Here is a 19725-nt window from a genome sequence, read left to right on the forward strand (position 1 = left end):
TATAGAAGATTTAACAAGATGCCTCACTGTTCCTACTCGGTACCTAACCTTTAGCAGAAAAATCGCCCATGCACATACTGTAGGCCAGGCTAAGGGGTTATCTTACCAGCTGAGTGGATTTTGTTCTCTTTAACATACTAAAGTTAAAAGCACGTTGCGGCAACATCCTTAGTGTGGAAAATAGGCAGGAGGAGTTCCAAAGAACTGCAGGAAAAAAATGGCCATTTTAGAATTTGTATAAAACCAGAAATATATAAATAGCATTACGTTAACTCCATTCATATTACCGTATATATAAAGCAGGAGATGGGGGAGGGTCTTAGTACACCAGTAAATTGCATGAGAGTGAGGCATTCAACATTCCCCCATAGGGTTCCCCACACTTCATTAACTATCCCAGACACTTTTCTGTTGGCCCTGGTACTGAAGGTGAGTCAGGAACACAGAAAAGTGGCTGGAGCAAAAGTTTACTTGAAGGATTATCTTATTCTGTATGTGCCCATTCGAATGTTTCATATTTTCTAGTGAATATTTTGAATCGCTTTATGTAAAGGTTGGTTAATTAAACAGTATATAAATTTTGTTAAATATACATTTGGGTTTGTGGGGATTGTTTTGTCAGAGCTTATTTTGATGATAAGTGAAGGACCAGGGCAGGCTGAGAATAGACTAAAAGTTCTTGTGAGGTAATTTAAACAAATGAAGAAGTGAGCAATGAAAGAGGCTAGGTTTTGTATGTGAATTGAGTTATGAATGCATGGTGATTTTTAGCATGATTGTTTTTTAAAAAAAATAGTTTATTAAGGGCCTTATAATTGAAACCAAGGAAAATAACTTACTCATATTACTTGATTTGAGGGGCAACTGCCATTACATACTGGATAATGTTAAACACCACAATTTTCCATCTTTTATAGGGTTTCTATTTTGAAGAACTTCTAACTGAAGAAGATAATGAAAAAAAGTATGATATCTATTATAGAAATGCAAATGCCAAATTGAACTCAGGGTTTACTAAAACGATTGTTTTAATCCAATTGATGGTGGATAAGGTTCAGAGTACTTCTTAAAAGGAGTGTGCACACACAAATATTTTATTTTAGCCACTGGAATATAAGTTTTAATATGCTGTTTTATGCAACCAATACCCACTCTTAGTACATGAAACTGAAAAGAAATGTGAAGATGACTTCAGCTGCGTGCTGTCAAAGAAACATTATTAATGAACCTATCGCTGTAAAGATGAAAACAGAAAACAGTTTATCCTTTCTTTTATCTGTTGTAGCTTGATTGTATGCCTGCTAAGTTACGACACATTTTCAGGAGGAAAGACATTTTTAAGATTAATTATATTTAATATATGTGGTTTAATTTTGAATACAAATCTGATGTTAAATCAATTAGTGGCTTGGATCCTAACTTCCATTCTGTGAACACCATTCACATTCACTGAACAGAGCTGTACAACCGCCTCACAGAAAATCTGGTTCTGGAGATTGCGGAACCCTTAGGAAACGGGTCAGATATCGTATGGCAGAGCTGCAGGTGGAGGGGGAGTTTATGGAAATCACACTCATCCCTTGTGTGAACAGAAAAGTAACTTAGGATTCAATCCAAAGTATCAAAAAGCAATTATTATTGTTTTACGTTAAACAAGCAACAGTCTATGTACTTATAGAAATAATAGTGTCAGCTCCTATTTCATATATATCCATTAACAGCGATGTGCTGGCTCTGCAGCTATATAACCCATTCTAAGCATTAAGTATTTTGGGGATACAGCAGGCCTTCATCAGGCTGTAACTGGGTAACATATTTAAATTCTGAATAATGTCACATTCTGAATAATGGCCATTAAATATGTCATTTGTAAATAATAAAAAACACCATGAACACTTGTTTTAATTTGCAGTTTACAAAAATACATACTGACAATAACACATACTAAGCTATGAAAATTGCATTATTTAAAGTACAGACATTGCAAATGTTATTTAACACTCTATAAAACATTCATTTAATAAGAATTTTTCCAATTTTTCCTTATTAGAAGCCACTTGTTTTATTATAATGAAACACAATTCCTTATTCAATGCAGCTGAAAAAATAGTCCTTTCAGTAGTCCTTTCTTTTGTGTGTTAAGCCAATTTTTAATTATGTTTCATCTAAGTGCTTGTTTGTTTTTTTGAGATAATGGACATAAAATGATTAAGCTCTTTTCAGTATTGTTTCCATCTCCAAAAGCTTTACAGAATTTTAAATCCTAAAAATGTATCGAAACCTCTCCCACCCCATCATTTTAAAGCTATATATGCAAGTATGTGTAACAAGATGGATTTATAAGCTTTATATAGAAATATATTAACTGTGAAAAACGTCCCGAGCAGCTTTATTATTCAATACATTTCACTCCTTCCTACCAGTTACGACTCAGGGGAAAGTCAAATTTTAATTTTAATTGTAAAATGTTCCTTGCAAGCACATAACAAAGAAAAATTAAAGCTGGTGTTTATAGAATTGTAAGGGCATGCCCAAAGATTCCAGTTTGACCCCTCAATTCAAAAATCTATTTTGTAATACCACTAAGTGACAAAATTGCTGTATCATAGTGCTTTTGAGATTCCTCCTGACTTTACTAAAATATTACCTTTCTAGACCCTATAGGTTTCCTGCTTCTCTGCAACTAATCTTACTTTGTAATATGTGAAACTGAATCCTTGTTCTAAAATGGTCATCACTCTAAATGGGGAAGGAAAAGGAAGGGCGAAAAAATATATCAAATAACTCCTTTCTAGAGAGGTAACAATTCTCACTCTTGTAATCCTTTGGGTGAAAAACCAGTGAACTGAGAATTCATCATTCCTTACTTCTTAGTGATGATGTTTTCATTTATCAGTCTTCTCGACATCCAAAAAGGAAACAGCTGTGTCGTATTCAAATCAGTGCTGAACCAATGGTTTCCTTCTGTTATTCTGAGCATTATATTACTTGCCTTTGCTTAATTCTCTGAATGTTATATGAATGACATTTCTTCTATAAGATAAATTCATAAAATTCGGACACTGCTTGTAACATACAAGAAAACTCGATTTGTGTATAACTCAGTTTTTGTTTAGTGTAATCATTACATTGGCATTGTAAGTGCAACTAGTCCCCCCCCCCAAAAAAAACAGGTAGAAAAATTTGCTGGTCAGTATGGCATGATGACAACTACATTGTCTTTGGAGTCTTCCTATGAAATAATAAATTCAATGTAATACTGGCCAGTTTCACACATAACAGGAAACCATGGTTTCTTACCATATGAATAAGCTGCAGTAAGCCTTGGACTCTCTCAATATATTTTCAGATTCTGGTTTGTTCTCACTGACAAGTTTAAACAAACCACTTACCCAACTTTGACAAAACGAGGCTGGAGAGGCTGCACAATTCTATGGGAGAACTCATGGCTAATTCAGTATTACGTGTAAATCAGAACATAGGTCTTTTTCTGCAGGTTTACAATTCCCTAGTTTCTTTTAAAAGAAATAAAAAAATTGTACAACTCCTCAGTTTTGCTGTTTTCATTGGTGGGGGAAAGGTTTCTTGTTGAGTTCACAGAGTGCAGTTTCTACAGTTGTATTATATGCAGTCTTACTGACGAACATAATTATCTGAAACAATGATTAGTACACCCACTGAATCAACTGAGCCTTACAAATGCTACTGTTAGACCACATCACTTGATAACTGTCTAAAAGCTTTTCAAAATTGATTACTTAGTTGGGAATATAAAGGTGAAACAAAGGTAAACAAACTATTGTCTTCTTTATGTAATTGTGTGGGTGTGGTTAACATAGTATAGGAAAGTTTGTTCTTTCCCACATGGCGCAGCTAAGAAAACAGTGGGTGTGTCAGTCATTGCACATTGTTCTCTAACCTCCCCACCCCACCCCCACCCCCAAATTCAGAAACAAACCTGAGCTGCACACAATTGTGTTAGAAATCTGGCCACTATTCTGCATCCTCCTCAGTGCCTTGGACTAGCGTTCTTTGGGAGAATTGGGGGTCTGGAAAGGAATAGAGACAACAAGCAACAACACAGTGCAGAATATTCAGAAGGGAAATTGCCAACATTGTCCTTTTCTTTTTCAAACTGCAAATAGGGGAATCATATTTTAAATTAGTCCACTTACTATAAAACAGTGGTTCCCAACCTTTTTTTGGCCATGCCCCACCTAAGCATCTCTAAAATCCTGAAGCCACCGTGACATGTAATTCTTATTCAAAAAGTGAACTCCTATTCACATGGAGGAAGCCTAAAAGGCCATTCACTGTTAATAACTCATTCTCTAATTGACCCCCCTTAAAAATCAAATTGCCCCCCCCTGTGGGGCGTGGGGCCCACTTTAGGAACCACGGCTATAAAACAAGCACATTTGTTTTACAGTATTTGAGATGTGTGTTTTCAGAATCCACACTATTCCTGTGACTATTGTTGGTTTTGTTTTTAATAATTTCTAAATTTATATTGTTCATAACCTGCCCTGGGACCTGGGGAAGGGCAGGTGGTGTTGGTGGTGTTGATGATGATGATTTTAACAACAACAACAACAACAACAACTTAAGAGGAATATCTCTTCTGGGAGGTAAGATGTAGGGCACACTGATAATGAAAATCTCCCCTCCCAGTCTGAAAGTGACCACCTCAGTACAGTATACACTTTATTCTGCAAGACTTGCTCAAATAAAATATCTATCCATTTTTAGTAGATGATGTGTCTGCAAATTAAGTGTTTAATTTCATAAACTGATTTGATGAACCTATAAAGCCCCATGTTTGTTGCCAAATGTGTTACATAGCTATATTGTTAGAAGAATAAATCTATATTGTCAGTAGAATTATATATGAGAGAAATATGATGGTATTTTAACAACTACAATTTGGGGTGATAACTATATATCCCAAACCTGACATTAATAGTTCAAATTAAATATATTCAGTCACTCATATCCTAACATTAGGCAAACCCAGTAGTTAAGATAAAATGTGAGGGCATCTACCTGCCATCTGCATACTCAGGGTGGACCTACTGAATTTAGTAAAGAACTTAAATCCATTTATTACAGTTGATCTACCCTGAGTATGACTAACACTGGATAGCAGAGAATTTTCATTTTAGGATCTTTGGCAGTTAAACAGGACTTCTCTTAACACTTTTCTAAGACTTTTGTTTGTGTGCAACTTTCAACTTATTTTTCTTTGCCTGAAACACAATTCCCACATCCGGCTGCTTTCGTTACCAGGTAAATAAAGCTCACACGGAATGGAATTTTCCTTTCAAAACTGTTCTACGATTCCACACTCAACTTTAATCTTCCTTGGACACTGCTCTCTCTGCAGCTCTAGTCAGTAATAGGGGAGGCTGACGTAGATCAGCAGCAGAGCCCATACTTTGCGTGCAGAAAGTCCCAGCTCAAAAAACTGGCTGGCTGAGTAGAAATACTCGGGAGTAGCAGGACGGACCTCTGCCGTTTTATAAGTACTGTAGCCTACAACATATTGGTGGTCATCACAGCCTCCTACAAGAATAAAAGTTCTGCGACTCGGGTTAAGGGAAGATAAACCTCCCATGTCTTATTTTTGACCTGAAAACTACCCACGCGCAGCTCAGGTAAAGCACACCTGTTCGCTGACTGGGTTCATATTCCAAAAACCACTGTATTCGGTGGCGGAGGTGGGAATTCCTTTGAACTGAAACGTCGAAGAACCTGACAAACAGAGGTTGCCAGGTCCCGAGGACATGGGAGCAAACTTAACGGGACTTGCTTCCGAGTAGACTTGCAAGGGACGGATCTGTTCCTGGAACCAAGTGATTAGACCCTCCCGCCAAACGAGAGGCGCGGCGGGCAGCTGGCGCCGAGTCCCAGCTTCCCCAACGCTTTATCCGCTTTCTTGGAGCTTTTCCTGCGGCGAGGCCAGGTTGCGTCGCCTTGCAGGGTCGGTCCCAGGGCAGGCTCGCTGCTTAAAGCGAGCCTCGGGCACGCCCGGCTCGCTCCTTTCCCGGCTCTAGCCAGAGCCAATGAGCCGCTCCTCGAGCGCCTGGCTCGCCTTGCTGGCAGCGCCGCCCGGGGCAACACACTCCGCCTCCTCAAGGTGCCTGTGCGCGGGGGAGGCTCCCTTCCCGCCTCCAGTTGCAGCCGGTTCGCCCGCTGACTGGAGAGACCCCGCGTTGCTGTCGTGCGTGTGAAGCAGCAAGGTGGGTGGGTGTAGGCGACCTTGGAGGGCCAAGGCCGGGTAGCGCTGCAGTTCAGGGAGTTGGTTGCTAAGGGCGAGTTTCCGCGGAGTTGCAAGCAGCGCACCTGGCTGGCGCGCGGTTCCCCTTTCAGCGCCGCCATAGGCGAGCAGGCCAGGAGTTTTTAAACGTCCTCGGCTTCCTCTTGCGCGCGGCCCAGTCCTCTCCGCGTTTAGTTCAGTCAGTAAGGACTTAACTTTCAGGTAAGTGCTGGGACCTGCTTTCCTGCAACCTGCGCTATTCTTAGCTGTGAATGGCCTCTGGGATAACAGCCCTGTGAGAGCACCGTAGGATGCTTCCTCATCCTCTTGCCAGACTGAAACGGGTTTTTCGTTTGTATGCTTGAGATCCCTTAGCCTGGGTTAGTTATCCAGGAACTACCCTTCTTACGTTCACTGAGTGGTTAAATAATAATAATAAAAATAATAATAAATTTTATTATTTGTACCTTGCCCATCTGACTGGGTTGCCCCAACCACTCTGGGTAGCTTCCAACATATATAAAAACATAATAATATACTATATTACACATTTAAATGTTTCCCTGTACAGTTGGAAGGGGCGATTCTCCTTTTCATTTCCTGCAAAAGATATGCAGGTCAGAGTTTCCTTTCCCCCCTTTTCATTGTGTAGATGGAACCAAGCACCAGCTGTGGAAAATCGTATCTTTCTGGGCTAGTTACCAGTAAATGGTTTTCATTCTCATATAATAATGACTAGGGATTATTAGAACTTTAGTAGAAGGCTGTGAAGAAACATGCAAGGACAGAGTGTTAAAACACCACATTTTACTACTTCTGATCCATGTTGATTGTCAGTTTATCACTGGTAACTAATCTGCATAAAAGTTACAATCCTATTCCTGTCTGCTCAGAAGTAAGTCCCACTGAATTCAATAGGGATTACTCTGAGGTAAATGTGTACAGGATTGCAGCCTAAGTGATATAGTAAATACACATTCTGACTGTAACAGTTATTACGGATAAATCCCAAATAGAAGAGGAGGTGCCACCCTCATCCTTATTGATGGAGCTGATCCACTTTTGCATGTAGCACAAGAAAGATGAAAAACCTTTACACCTTGACCCTAAGCAAGTCCCGCTATATGTATGCTATCATGAAAAGCTCCTCCATGTATTTATAAGAACAAAGTTTTGCTGTTTGGTCAAAAGCTATGACTTCATTGACCATTTTTAACTGTTTGGAAATGCTTGGAATTATTGTGACACAGGACTAGTTACCCAGTTCTGTACCCATTTTGGAAGTAAGGTTCATGGAGGTACTATACTGAGAATTACTGATATACATCTTCGCAAAGTGTTAGAAGGTTGTGCAACAATCTTTATTAAACTACATTTTATTTATATAGCTATGACAGTACTTATAGAGAATATATATATTAAGTATGTATGCAGTAGAATCTTCATTATTTCAATCTTAATGTCCAAATTAAATTTGTATACCACTGAGTCATGATCAGCATCACTGCATTGCAGCTATTTAGTAACAACTTTATGAAATCAATGGGATTTACAGCTGCAATCCTAGCCCCGCTTAATTTGGGAGTAGGCCTCACTTAATTCAGTAGGGCCTACTTCTGGGGACCGTGCTGTTTATGTTTTAAAGTTTGCAACTCTAATAGCAGTTCCATTTGTGTAAATCTCTCACTGAGTATTTTGGAAGCCTTTTCCTTTTCCCTTTCGATGTATGAGGTTTCAGTGTAGGTGGATGCTGACGTTCTTTAAAGAAGTCAACATTCTCTTATCATTCCGGTTTACGTTTTTCATCACAGTATTTCATTCCCTAAACTCTTGTTCCCTAAACTCTTGTACCAAAACAAAAAATCAAAATGTTTTAAGCTGATAGTATAGAGTACATAATATTCTGACAAAGCTTAAGATTTCAGTTGCTCTAGTTTCCATGCAGGTTCACCCATCTGTATTGGCAGAGGCAGCACATCTGTATGTGCAAAGAAATGCTTATGTAGATCTGATTCCTCCGCAGAATAAAATGTGGTCAATTCCTTTGTTTATTGCACTGTGTTATTTACATAGCATAAAGGTAAAGGTAAAGGGACCCCTGACCATTAGGTCCAGTCGTGACCGACTCTGGGGTTGCGCGCTCATCTCGCATTATTGGCCGTGGGAGCCGGCGTATAGCTTCCAGGTCATGTGGCCAGCAAGACAAAGCCGCTTCTGGCAAACCAGAGCAGCACACGGAAACGCCGTTTACCTTCCCGCTGAAGCGGTTCCTATTTATCTACTTGCATTTTGACGTGCTTTCGAACTGCTAGGTTGGCAGGAGCTGGGACCAAGCAACGGGAGCTCACCCCGTCACAGGGATTCGAACCGCCGACCTTCTGATCAGCAAGCCCTAGGCTCAGTGGTTTAACCACAGCGCCACCTGGGTCCCTTATTTACATAGCATATGTGTGGCTAAATGTATGTGCCATGGGATACGCAGTGAATACAGTCAACTCCCGATTTGGGCAGGAGTTGAGTTTTGAGTCATCCTCCATCCCCTTTCCCAGCCATTTTTGGGTCACCACACATGTCAGTTGGATGCATGTAAATTGGTCATTGCTCGTGCCATGCCAAATTCATATAAGAAGTGGACCTTAGAGTTCATTTGATAAATTTACTATATAACTGGACAGCTTTATTTGGTATGTTATGCATGGGCATAGCCAGGATTTTTTTTTTTAGAGGGTGCAGGCTTTATGGTAGGACGGGCAGAACTGAGTTATCTGCGACAAAATTGTTCAGTTAAGCATTTTTATTTACTTACTTGATTGGAGGTGGGCAACTGCCCACCCCCGGCTATGCCCATGATGTTATGGATTATCAAGTTTGCACTGTATTCAGGCATTCATTAAATCAGGAGTGGGGAAACTGTGACCTCCGGCTGTTGTTGGACTCCAACTCCCATCAGCGCCAGCCAACATAGTAGGTGATGGGAGCTATAGTCCAGCAAGAATTGGAAGTTCACAGGTTCCCCATCCCCACATTATACTTAAGCAAGATGTGCATAAGACTTAAGTTGTACAAAAGTGTTAAAATGTTTTGGATTTGATTTATTTTAACTTCTTGAGGCCTGAATGTAATATACATCCGAAAGCTAAATCTGCATATACAGAATTATCCTAAGGTTGTTGTTGTTTAGTCGTTTAGTCGTGTCCGACTCTTCGTGACCTCATGGACCATACGGTAGCACGCCAGGCACTCCTGTCTTCCACTGCCTCCCGCAGTTTGGTCAAACTCATGTTGGTAGCTTCGAGAAAGGTAATTCTTAGCAAGTGCTGTCTTTGCTTATGAGTTGCAGTACAGAGTTATGTGTTACGTGTTTTCTATTGCATAGATTGTGAACTTAAGTAATCCACAGATGTTCTGAGGAAATATAGTGATGCAATTTAATTGCCCTATCCAAATATTTATCTCACAACTCATTGGGTTGCAGATTGTTTCCATTTATAACCACCTGAAATCTCCAATTTGTTTTGCATTTATGCAAATTCTCGATTAGAACTCTCAATCAGCAGTTTTCACAGGGCAAAGATTAGAAGAAAAAACAGGACATTCTTATATTTGTTTGCCTTCTAGCTGTGTAATCATTGAAGAAAAGACTGCACGGTAGGCTTATCATGGGAGGAGGAAAAGTACTTTTATCCTGATCTGGCACAGAAACAGGAATGTTGCTTCCTTGTTTTGCTGGCAGATTAGCTTTGTACAGTGTCTTGTTTTAAACAAAAACTATCCGTTGTTGTTTTCTTTGTAAAGAGAAATATTTTTCAAATGAACTGATTTTTCTAAGAGGCTCTACATGTCAGGTAGCTCATCTCCTTGCTGTAATTTCTAATTTTTCCCTTTTGGTTTATACTGATGAATGTGAGATTTTAATTGGATTGTTTACACCCGGCCTCCTTTGCATGTCTATATATTTATTAGTTTCTTGATAACAATATTCTCTGAGCAATGAGCAAATATAATAGCCTAACAACATTATTCAATACAAACACACACTGAGGTAACACAATTGCAGCTCTGAACATATCCACTGACATAAAGGCATAAGTAATTTCATAAGGCTAAGACATACATCCAGCTGACAGAGATTAAAATACTTCTAGTACAAAATTAATTGCAACATTAAAACAATATAATCTTAAAATACTGGGTGAATAATAGAGTCTTTCTTTAGTTCTGGGGGTTGGGCTAGATGACCATTGGGGTCCCTTCCAACTCTACAGTTCTATGATTCTATTTTAAAAAATACTATGTAGTATTGGGGTAAAGGGGGGCATTCTGTACCTGAATTGTCTTGATGCTGCAAGATAATTCAGAGACGGATTCACTTAGCACTTTGGAATACAGGACCGATCAAGAGAATAATGAACCTCCAATTATTAGATATTTCTTGAATAACATAATGCAATCTTATGCTGAGGTGGTTCTTTGAATCGGGGAGGGAATGACTGGGAATTGACCACTCTGTGTTTTCTTCTGGCATGTTCTGTGCTCATCTAAAAAATACACTATCCTAAACTTTCAGAAATGGGATATTATGTTAGAAGTCCCCAACATGGCATTTTTGCACTCCCGTGCATACAGCCAGCTTAAAGGCCAAACCACACATTACTTTTTTTAAACTAAAGTACAAAATAACCCTTTTTGATAGCATAATAGAAATGTGTTCCCAATTGCTGTGCATGTCCCAGCGGCTAGGCTTTCTCTTTAGCAGTTGTGGAAACAAGTGTTGGAAAGGGATCAGGCCTCCACTTTTGCGTTTAGTGCAGGGAAGCCCATCTATTTAAATGTGTATATGCCATTAATAACAAGCACTGTACATTTATTTTGCCATTTAAATTTAAGTACTTTTTGTACAGTACTTGGCTTTAAAATGTAAATAGCTCTTAGGCATTCAGTACTGAACAATTAGCCAAAGGCACTTGATTACAAGGCACCTGTATATTATTCATCGTCTCAGTTAAACCACTGGAAGTAAACTGTCATGCTGGTACCCTCAGCCTTATTTTTAAAATAACAATATTCCGGAATACATACTGGGGAGTGGAGGTTAATTTAGAACTGGGCATGCCTGTCTTTCTCTAAGGCCACAAAATGAAAATGCCTTAAGCAATAATTGGTGCTTTACAGCTTCCTAATTTCAGAAAGGTTGCCAGGCCTTTGGCATGCTGAGAATGTAGCAGGGACACAACAGCTAGCTTTCCTTTGAAAATGACTTATGCACTGAGTATTATTTTCCTTTTGGTGAGGGCCAGGGTATGAGAATAAGAAACCCAGCTGATTCAGTCCCTAGTGTTTCATCTATTATTATCCTAGTTTGCAAATTGCACAACTAAACACTTCAAATAATTCATGTTTCAGAGCAGTAATGTTAGGCTGGATGACTTAATGTCAGTTGATTTTTCAAGCTATCAGGTTATTATTACTATTACTATTACAGTATTATTATTTTATTTATACCCCGTCCATCTGGCTGGGTTGCCCCAGCCACTCTGTGCGGCTTCCAACACATATAAAAACATAATAAAACATCAGACATTAAAAATTTTCCAATACAGGGCTGCCTTCAGTTGTCTTCTAAAAGTTTTGTAGTTCTTTATCTCCTTGACATCTGATGGGACGGTATTCCACAGGTAGGGCACCACTACTGAGAAGGCCCTCTGCCCAGTTCCATGTAACTTCACTTTTCACAACAAGAGTACTGCCCAGAAGGCCATTTGAGCTGGACCTCAGTGTCTGGACTGAACAATGGGGGTGGAAATGTTCCTTCAGGTACTCCTAAGCAAACTTCTCTAAAGGGAAAGTGACTGTCCAGACAAGTTGAGACTTTGCCTAGCTGCCTCTTACCATACTGGAGTTCAAAATTACGTACATACAGTGGTACCTCGACATCCGAATGCCTCAACTTCCGAAGGTTTCGACTTCCGAAGTCGGCAAACCCAGAAGTATTTTCGCCGCACGCGCGGTCTGCGCATGCACAAAGTGCAAAATCGCGCTTCACGCATGCGCAAAATGGACACTTCGACATCTGAAGGTTTCGACTTACGAAGAGCGCCGCAGAACGGATCGCCTTCATAAGTCAAGGTACCACTGTAGTGTCAAAACCAAGGAGAGGCTGCTTCACTGTGGGGCAGGGGAACTTAGCATGCTGTGTCATTGGGAACATTTGCTATTATTTGTTATACACATTAAAGCACCTAATGTTTTCTGTGTTCTGTACAGATTCTAAAAGATAAGACTATCTGTAACTTGCAATAGGAAAGGAATGGTGGAGGGGGTAGGTTCACTTTCAGTGGCTGATGGAATGGGCCAGGCTGGGCTCCCATTTGCCATGATGCTCTTCCTCGTATGCAGTAATGAGTGCAGGCTCCCAGGATCTCAGAGGTTCTTGGTCTGTCTGCAAGTGACAGAGGTCACAGTGTGCCTCGCTTCAGCAAGGTAACTGGCAGTTGGAGCACAGTGCATGTTGCCTACCATTGACTAAGACAGGTTATAGTCAAGTGTGGTGTAGTGGTTAAGAGTGGTAGACTCGTAATCTGGGGAGCCGGGTTCGCGTCTCCGCTCCTCCACATGCAGCTGCTGGGTGACCTTGGGCTAGTCACACTTCTCTGAAGTCTCTCAGCCCCACCTACCTCACAGGGTGTCTGTTGTGGGGGAGGAAGGGAAAGGAGAATGTTAGCCACTTTGAGACTCCTTCGGGTAGTGATAAAGCAGGATATCAAATCCAAACTCCTCCTCCTCCTCCTCCTCTTCTTCTTCTTCTTCTTCTTCTTCTTCTTCTTCTTCTTCTTCTTCTATGGCTAACCTTTCATAGAATTGTAGAGTTGGAAGGTACCCAAGGGTCATCTAGTCCAGCTGAAACATCCATGACAGATGGCCATCCAGCTCTGCTTAAAAACCTCCAATGAAGGAGAGTCCACAACCTTTCTATAGAGATGACTGATCATACAAATCTGTAGCACTCTCATGATGCAGTTTTTGGCTTATGGGTTTAGTATCGAAGCAAGATTGATATCTCAATTAGGTCTCTGGACTTCTGGTCTGCTGCGGAGGGAATGGCGGCGCGCTCCATGTCATCCAAGTAAAGGAAGACATGGTTCTGGCTGTAAGGGCTCTGGAGGCAGCGCCAGGGCTAGGTGCCCCTCGGAAAAAAATCCCATGGATGAGTGGGTATCCCAGGGGTCCCCCAGAGCATGGAAGAACTTGCCAAAACCCCTGATCTCCCTGCCGCCATTTTCGCGAGGAGGGAAGGGAAAGAGGCTTGAGTCCGCGCATGGCTCCATCGCACCCTACATGCTGTCACCGTAAGCAGTAGATCTTCCAATTAGAGGTAAAACCAAATAAAGCTTTAAAGAAGAGAATATGGCATAAATGAACTGATTTGGTAAAACGGAAGCCAAAAACGAAGTCAGCTTCCGATTTCTGTGGACAGGCTCTGCAAGGGAACTTTTTGTGAATGGGAGCAGAGCAGAGCAATTGAAGCTAATGGAGACTTTCTTTTTTTAAAAAAGTAAATTGCAGTTTCAAGAGACTCTTTCTTATGGATACATATTGACTACAGTGGTGTCAGATTGCCCTTCAGAGGGTAATTTTGTGATATAAATTAACAGTCAATGGAGATATAATTTGACAGATTGATAGAAAGCAAAAAGACTGCTGTATGAAGAGATTGGATATACAGGCTTTAAAATCCCAAACCCTGGAATTTGGAGGCACAAAACCAAGGCTAAGCAGGAGAATTCTCTATACTGAGGGAGGAATCCCCCAGAAAGAAAAGAGAACCTGGAATAGCTGGAGTTGGATTGAAATATAAGTGCTTACTGAGACCAGGGGACTTTATTGCAAGGAGCCCTTTCGGGGCGTTCATCCCGCTGCCACCTCTCGCAAGAGCAGGGTGGTAGCCACGGTTGCCCCTGCAAGAGGCGGCGGTGGTGGGATGAGCGCCCTGAAAGGGCTCCTTTCAGGGCGCTCATCCCAGCAGCGCCTCTCGCAAGAGCAGGCATCCTCCCCCCCCCTCACCACTTCCTTCCTTCCCTTCCCTTCCTTTTCTCTTCCCTCTCTCCCTCCCTTCCCCTCTCTCTTTCCCTCTCTCACCCCTCCCTCCCTCCCTTCTCTCTTCCCTCCCTCCTTCCTTTCCCCTCTCTCACTCTCTTTCACCCCTTCCTTCTCTCTCCCTCCCCCTTCTTTCTTTCTTTCTTCCTTCCTTCCTTCCTTCCTTCCTTCCTTCCTTCCTTCCTTCCTTCCTTCCTTCCTTCCTTCCTTCCTCCCTCCCTCCCTCCCTCCCTCCCTTCCTTCCTTCCCTCTCTCCCCCTTTCTTTCTTTCACCCCTTCCTTGACTCCCTCCCTCCCTCCCTCCCTCCCTCCCTTCCTTCCTTCCTTCCTTCCTTCCTGAGGCTGTCCTCAAGCGAGGCCTTTAAAGCGAGGCGAGTGGAGGGACGGATGGGAGCCCCTTCCGCCCCTCCTCCCAGGTAAAGCAAGCAAAGGGAGAGCAGCTTACATGCTCTGCACTGCTCTCGCTAGAAAATAATATTTGTTTTCTTGCTTTCCTCCTCTAAAAACTAGGTGCGTCTTATGGTCAGGTGCATCTTATGGGGTGAAAAATATGGTGCTTAAGGGGCAAAGTCATTCCACACATGTCATTTGTTTAAAGCTTATGTGTTACCCTTAACTGGAGACATTTCAGAACAACCTAAAAAAATTAAAATCACATAACCTTCTTTTCTCCTTGTGTGGAGGAACAAGACGTACATAAGTTAATAGCTTACTTACCGCTTACTTGCCTTTTGATTGCAAACACTTCCAATGAGATTTCCTTCTGTTTCATTGTAAGTAGGAGATAAAAAGGTTCAGATAATCACCCTGAGAGTTCTATGCTTTTTTGCCACTTCAAATCAACTAATATAACAATGTAGTGTAAACCTACATGATCAGCTTACTTAGCTTGAAAATTTGTGAAGCTGTTTTAAATGTTTATAAATGAATTGTCCTCCTTTTTTCAGGGGAAAGCAGTTTGAATAAATAAATGTTCTTTATTTATTTAAAGTGTTTTAAGCTGTTTCTAATGCTGTGCCCTTACAAAGTGATATGCAGAGGAGTGAGAGACCAAGGTACAATTAGTCACAGCAGAACAGATGTGCAGATTAATGTGAGAAATTGCTCTGATGACACAAACAATTTATGGCATGACAGAGATGTTGCTTGTGCTGTGACCACAATCCAGATAAACTGGAATTCTTCCATAATAAATCAACTTTTAGATCACGGGGAAATAGGTAACATACTTGTGTTCAGGGATTGCCTATTGAAGTACGGTATCTTGTCCTTGGAGCTGAGTAGCCAATCTAAATATTATTATGCAAAATAAGGTGACAGGATTATGGGCAATGCCAATGAAAGCTGCAGTTGGGGGACTCAGTAAAACCCTACATTAGTTGCTCCTCCACTTAAAATACAGCATCTGTACATACTAAGTTGCTGAATCACTGAGTAATGTTCAGCTTCTTTCTAATGTACCAGATTTCATGCAAGGACAGTCAGAAGTATGTCTCTTTCCCTTTTACAGTCCAGAATGCTACCATCTCATCCTGCATAATGCATAGAGAAGCTGTTGGATCCCTGTTGCCACTGTTATTTATCCTAATTAGAAATATCAATTAGAGAAATACAAAAAAAAATGATGAAACAACAGGAATTAGGGTTGGGCAGAGAGAGTACAAAGTGAAAACCCTTGCGGACAACGTTGACATTGGAAAATCCAATGGAAAGCGTCCCAAGGATAATAGAAACTATAACAAAAATTGGCAACTTAGCAGCATTCTAACTTAGCAGCGCGGGTGGCGCTGTGGGTTAAACCACAGAGCCTAGGGCTTGCCAATCAGAAGGTCGGCGGTTCAAATCCCCGTGGCGGAGTGAGCTCCCGTTGCTCGGTCCCAGCTCCTGTCAACCTAGCAGTTCGAAAGCACGTCAAAGTGCAAGTAGATAAATAGGTACCGCTACAGCGGGAAGGTAAACGGTGTTTCCATGTGCTGCTCTGGTTCGCCAGAAGTGGCTTTGTCATGCTGGCCACATGACCTGGAAGCTGTACGCCGGGTCCCTCGGCCAATAGAGCGAGATGAGCACCGCAACCCCAGAGTCGGTCACAACTGGACCTAATGGTGAGGGGTCCCTTGACCTTTTTTATATAAATAAGGAAAAAGCAAAAATGATAGCTAAAAATATAGACTCACAGGCAAAAGAAAGACTTGAGAATATTACTGGAATTAAAACGGGGGGGGGGTAAATATTTGGGGATATGGATATCAGCTAAGAACTTAAACCTTTTCTAGGATAACTATGTTAAAATCTGGAACGAAATAAAGAAAGATGTAGGAAAATGGACTAGAATGACTCTTTCTTTGTTAGGAAGAATATCTGCACTCAAAATGAATGTTTTTCCCAAGATGATCTTTTTATTTCAATCACTGCCAGTGATAAATAGCCCAAACTGTTTCAAACAGTGGAAGAAAGACATAACAAACTTAATTTGGCGGTGGGGGGGACGACCCCAAACCAAATTAAGTATAAAAATCTGATAGATGTAAGAGGGGGCTTTGCCCCTCTGAAGACTTTCAGGCTCAGGAGTGAAAGAAGTGAACTTAATCAAAGGAATACATACTGACCAGGTGAGCAGCTGCATCCCTCAATAAATTATATACACCAGCTACCCAGGACTAAATGCCCCCCCCCCTTTAACCTTTCCGGTGAAGTGCCTTCAGAATTATCATAGAAGCACCAGGCTTGAGGTCATAGCTGCCAAGTTATCCCTTTTTTTAAAGGGATTTTCCCTTATGCTGAATAGGCTTCCTCGTGAGAAAAGGGAAAACATGGCAGCTATGCTTCAGCTCATAAGCATAGCCCTTTAAGCCGTGAATGCTATCTGCTGATTGGTGAAGTGTGGGCCAGCTTTCACAAGCAAAGTTGTTTCTCTTGTATAGCTCATGATTGGAGAAAGTTTGTCTGCTACACTTAAGCATGCAAGGATCTACATAGTTTAATTGAGCCCTATATCTGAACAGAGATTTTGGGTGCAAATATATGAGACCTGAAGAGATCTATCATGTAAAAAACCAGCCACACGGATGAGAATTAGACCAGGGCTCTTTTGTTTTTGATATTTTTGCCTCAGTGCAAATGCATCACAGTATTATATAATTTTGCTTATGAGCTGTTGGTATGGAATTCAGAGGATAGTTTAGACATTTTTCAGGGCCATGTCATAAAAGAGTGGGTGTAGTAGTTATAGCCATATTAAAGGGAGGGTTGAAGCAAGCAAGCTCCACAGTGCCATTCAACAGTCAAATAATTTATTTTGACTTAGTAAATGTTTTGTCATGGATGTATGCACCAAATGAAACTGGACTGATTTAATGCCCATGTTATGATTTTGCTTGAGTTAAGTAAACACTCTCAGGCACTCACATGCAGACATTTCCTTCATTTGTTACTTGGTTACTGTAAACTTGTAAAACAACTTTACAGTATAGTAAAATGCAATAAACAGGTGTACAATTTAGTATGTCTAAATACAATTGGGGGCGGGGGCTTTTCCCAGTCTGGTTGCCTCCACATGTTTTGGACTACAACTCTCATCAGCCACAGCTGACATGCAGTAGTTGTAGTTTTGTAGCCCCAAATCTTTTCCGTGTACAGTATTCATTTAGTGGTTTGAAGAGTGAGTTGTGGGTTTTGGGAAGGTAGCATTTCTTAATCTTAATTTCTTAATCATTGGAAGGTATCTGACTTTTGCTCTTTATAAGGCGATACAGTATGCCTATGTATGGGATGTGGCTTGTTGAAGGAAGAAATGATTTGTGAATCAAAGTTGTCATGAAATGTGGCTAAACTTTATGGTTTGAGTGCAGTATGGCATCCCTTTAGAGCCATATTGGAAAAATAATTGTGTTGCTGCAGATGTATTTGCATCCACGAGACTGATTTAAACTCTGTACTAGGGTTTCTTCCAATACCATATTGTATTTTGGAACTCTGCTTTCGTTATGACTTTTTGTGTATGATTATTTTATATTGTGTATTTTTTATTCTTGTCAGTCACTTTTGTACCTATTAGATTAAAAACCTGGTATATAAACAATAGCAAACTGTCCCAGGTGCCTCTTCTAAATTTATGTATTTTGTGGAAAGTATATGAGAAAGGATGGGTATAATTATTTTCTCCATAACACTTAGTAATTGAGTTATCAAGAAACCCTATTTCTGTCTCACCATCTCGATGAATAATTCAATACGTTGCACTATTTGCATTGGATAAATTACGGTTACTCTGTCTGTAAAAAAAAAAACCCCACATGATTATATGCTTTTATGAGGAACCCTTTTCTCATTTTAGTGAGAAGAAGTGTATTCTATTAAATTTCAGTTTAAGATCTTCCCTATTATAGCACTAGAATGATGGAATCTTTTAATCAGGCAGCTTGTCTTTGGCAGCTTTTCAGTGCTATTCTTGTGGCAATTGAGAGGCTATTCTGTATTTCCAAGTCTGAATAACAATGGGCTAGAGTGAAAATGGCAGTGTTGCTTGGTTACATTTCATCGCTTGGGAATCAATGCTCCACATGGCTGGATCCAAACTCCAAGGAGATTTCTCAATAATTTATTAGTGTTATGTGAGTGAGTAATGTCATATCTTAATTATTGTAGAAATATCTTTCCAATTCACTCTGCAAATTAAAGGGTGGGGTTTTTTTACCCTGTAAAAGTGTCTGTTTTGGTTCAATATCGCTTTTTCACTTGCCTTACATAGTTTAGGTTTTACTTGTTCACACTTTGGAGCTCTAAGTTTTAATGATAATTTTCTTCGGTTGAGGATTCAGGGCTGACGTGCTATGTAATCTATATATATAAAATTGTAAAAATCGTGAAACTGCAGGTTCCACTTTTCTCCGTAACCGCTTGACTGATCGTCCTGAAATTTTGACACAACGATCCAGGCCACTCCCCGAGCGTTGTTGGGGACAAAAATCCCTCAAATCACACACCTGGGCAGGTATAGACCTGGTTTTCCACCAAGTCAAACAGCGCTCTCAAGTGGCGTTATACCCTCCTCCACCCCCTCCCTCCCTGTGAAATCTAAGCCACACCCACAAACCAAATGACATCATCAACCAAGCAATGAAAATCTTTATCACTTCAGGGAATTTCTTCTGTTCTTTCTTCACTTGATGTACTTCTGTTTCTAAGCAAGTGAGTTTGACAGTCTAGTCGCAATGCACTTATTTTTTAAATCTGTTCAATTAAAAGTTAATTGAGCAAGTTAGAAGTTAATAAGTGCACTCTAATACTACATCAAAACCAGGGATCATGGTTTGTTCCGCTCCAAACACACCAAAAGGATAGCCCAAGGTTTGTTCTTTACTTTCTGATCATGATTT

The 19725-nt window shown here is 40.7% G+C and overlaps 2 protein-coding genes across 2 annotated transcripts in view; both read left to right on the forward strand.

The window, feature by feature from the left end:
- Positions 1-3542, forward strand: part of TSGA10 (testis specific 10) — a 37407-nt gene extending 33865 nt beyond the window's left edge. Inside the window, exon 20 of the mRNA XM_060273446.1 lies at positions 918-3542. Within this exon, the coding sequence (XP_060129429.1) occupies positions 918-942 (25 nt within the window). The 3' untranslated portion in view covers positions 943-3542. The remainder of the gene's footprint in view (positions 1-917) is intronic.
- The window catches only part of CRACDL (CRACD like), a 65590-nt gene continuing 47395 nt past the window's right edge, over positions 1531-19725 (forward strand). Inside the window, exons 1-2 of the mRNA XM_035115559.2 lie at positions 1531-1596; positions 6381-6478. Coding sequence (XP_034971450.2) covers positions 1531-1596; positions 6381-6478 — 164 coding nt within the window. The remainder of the gene's footprint in view (positions 1597-6380; positions 6479-19725) is intronic.

Source organism: Zootoca vivipara, chromosome 4, assembly GCF_963506605.1.
Source record: "Zootoca vivipara chromosome 4, rZooViv1.1, whole genome shotgun sequence".
NCBI classification, from domain to species: domain Eukaryota; kingdom Metazoa; phylum Chordata; class Lepidosauria; order Squamata; family Lacertidae; genus Zootoca; species Zootoca vivipara.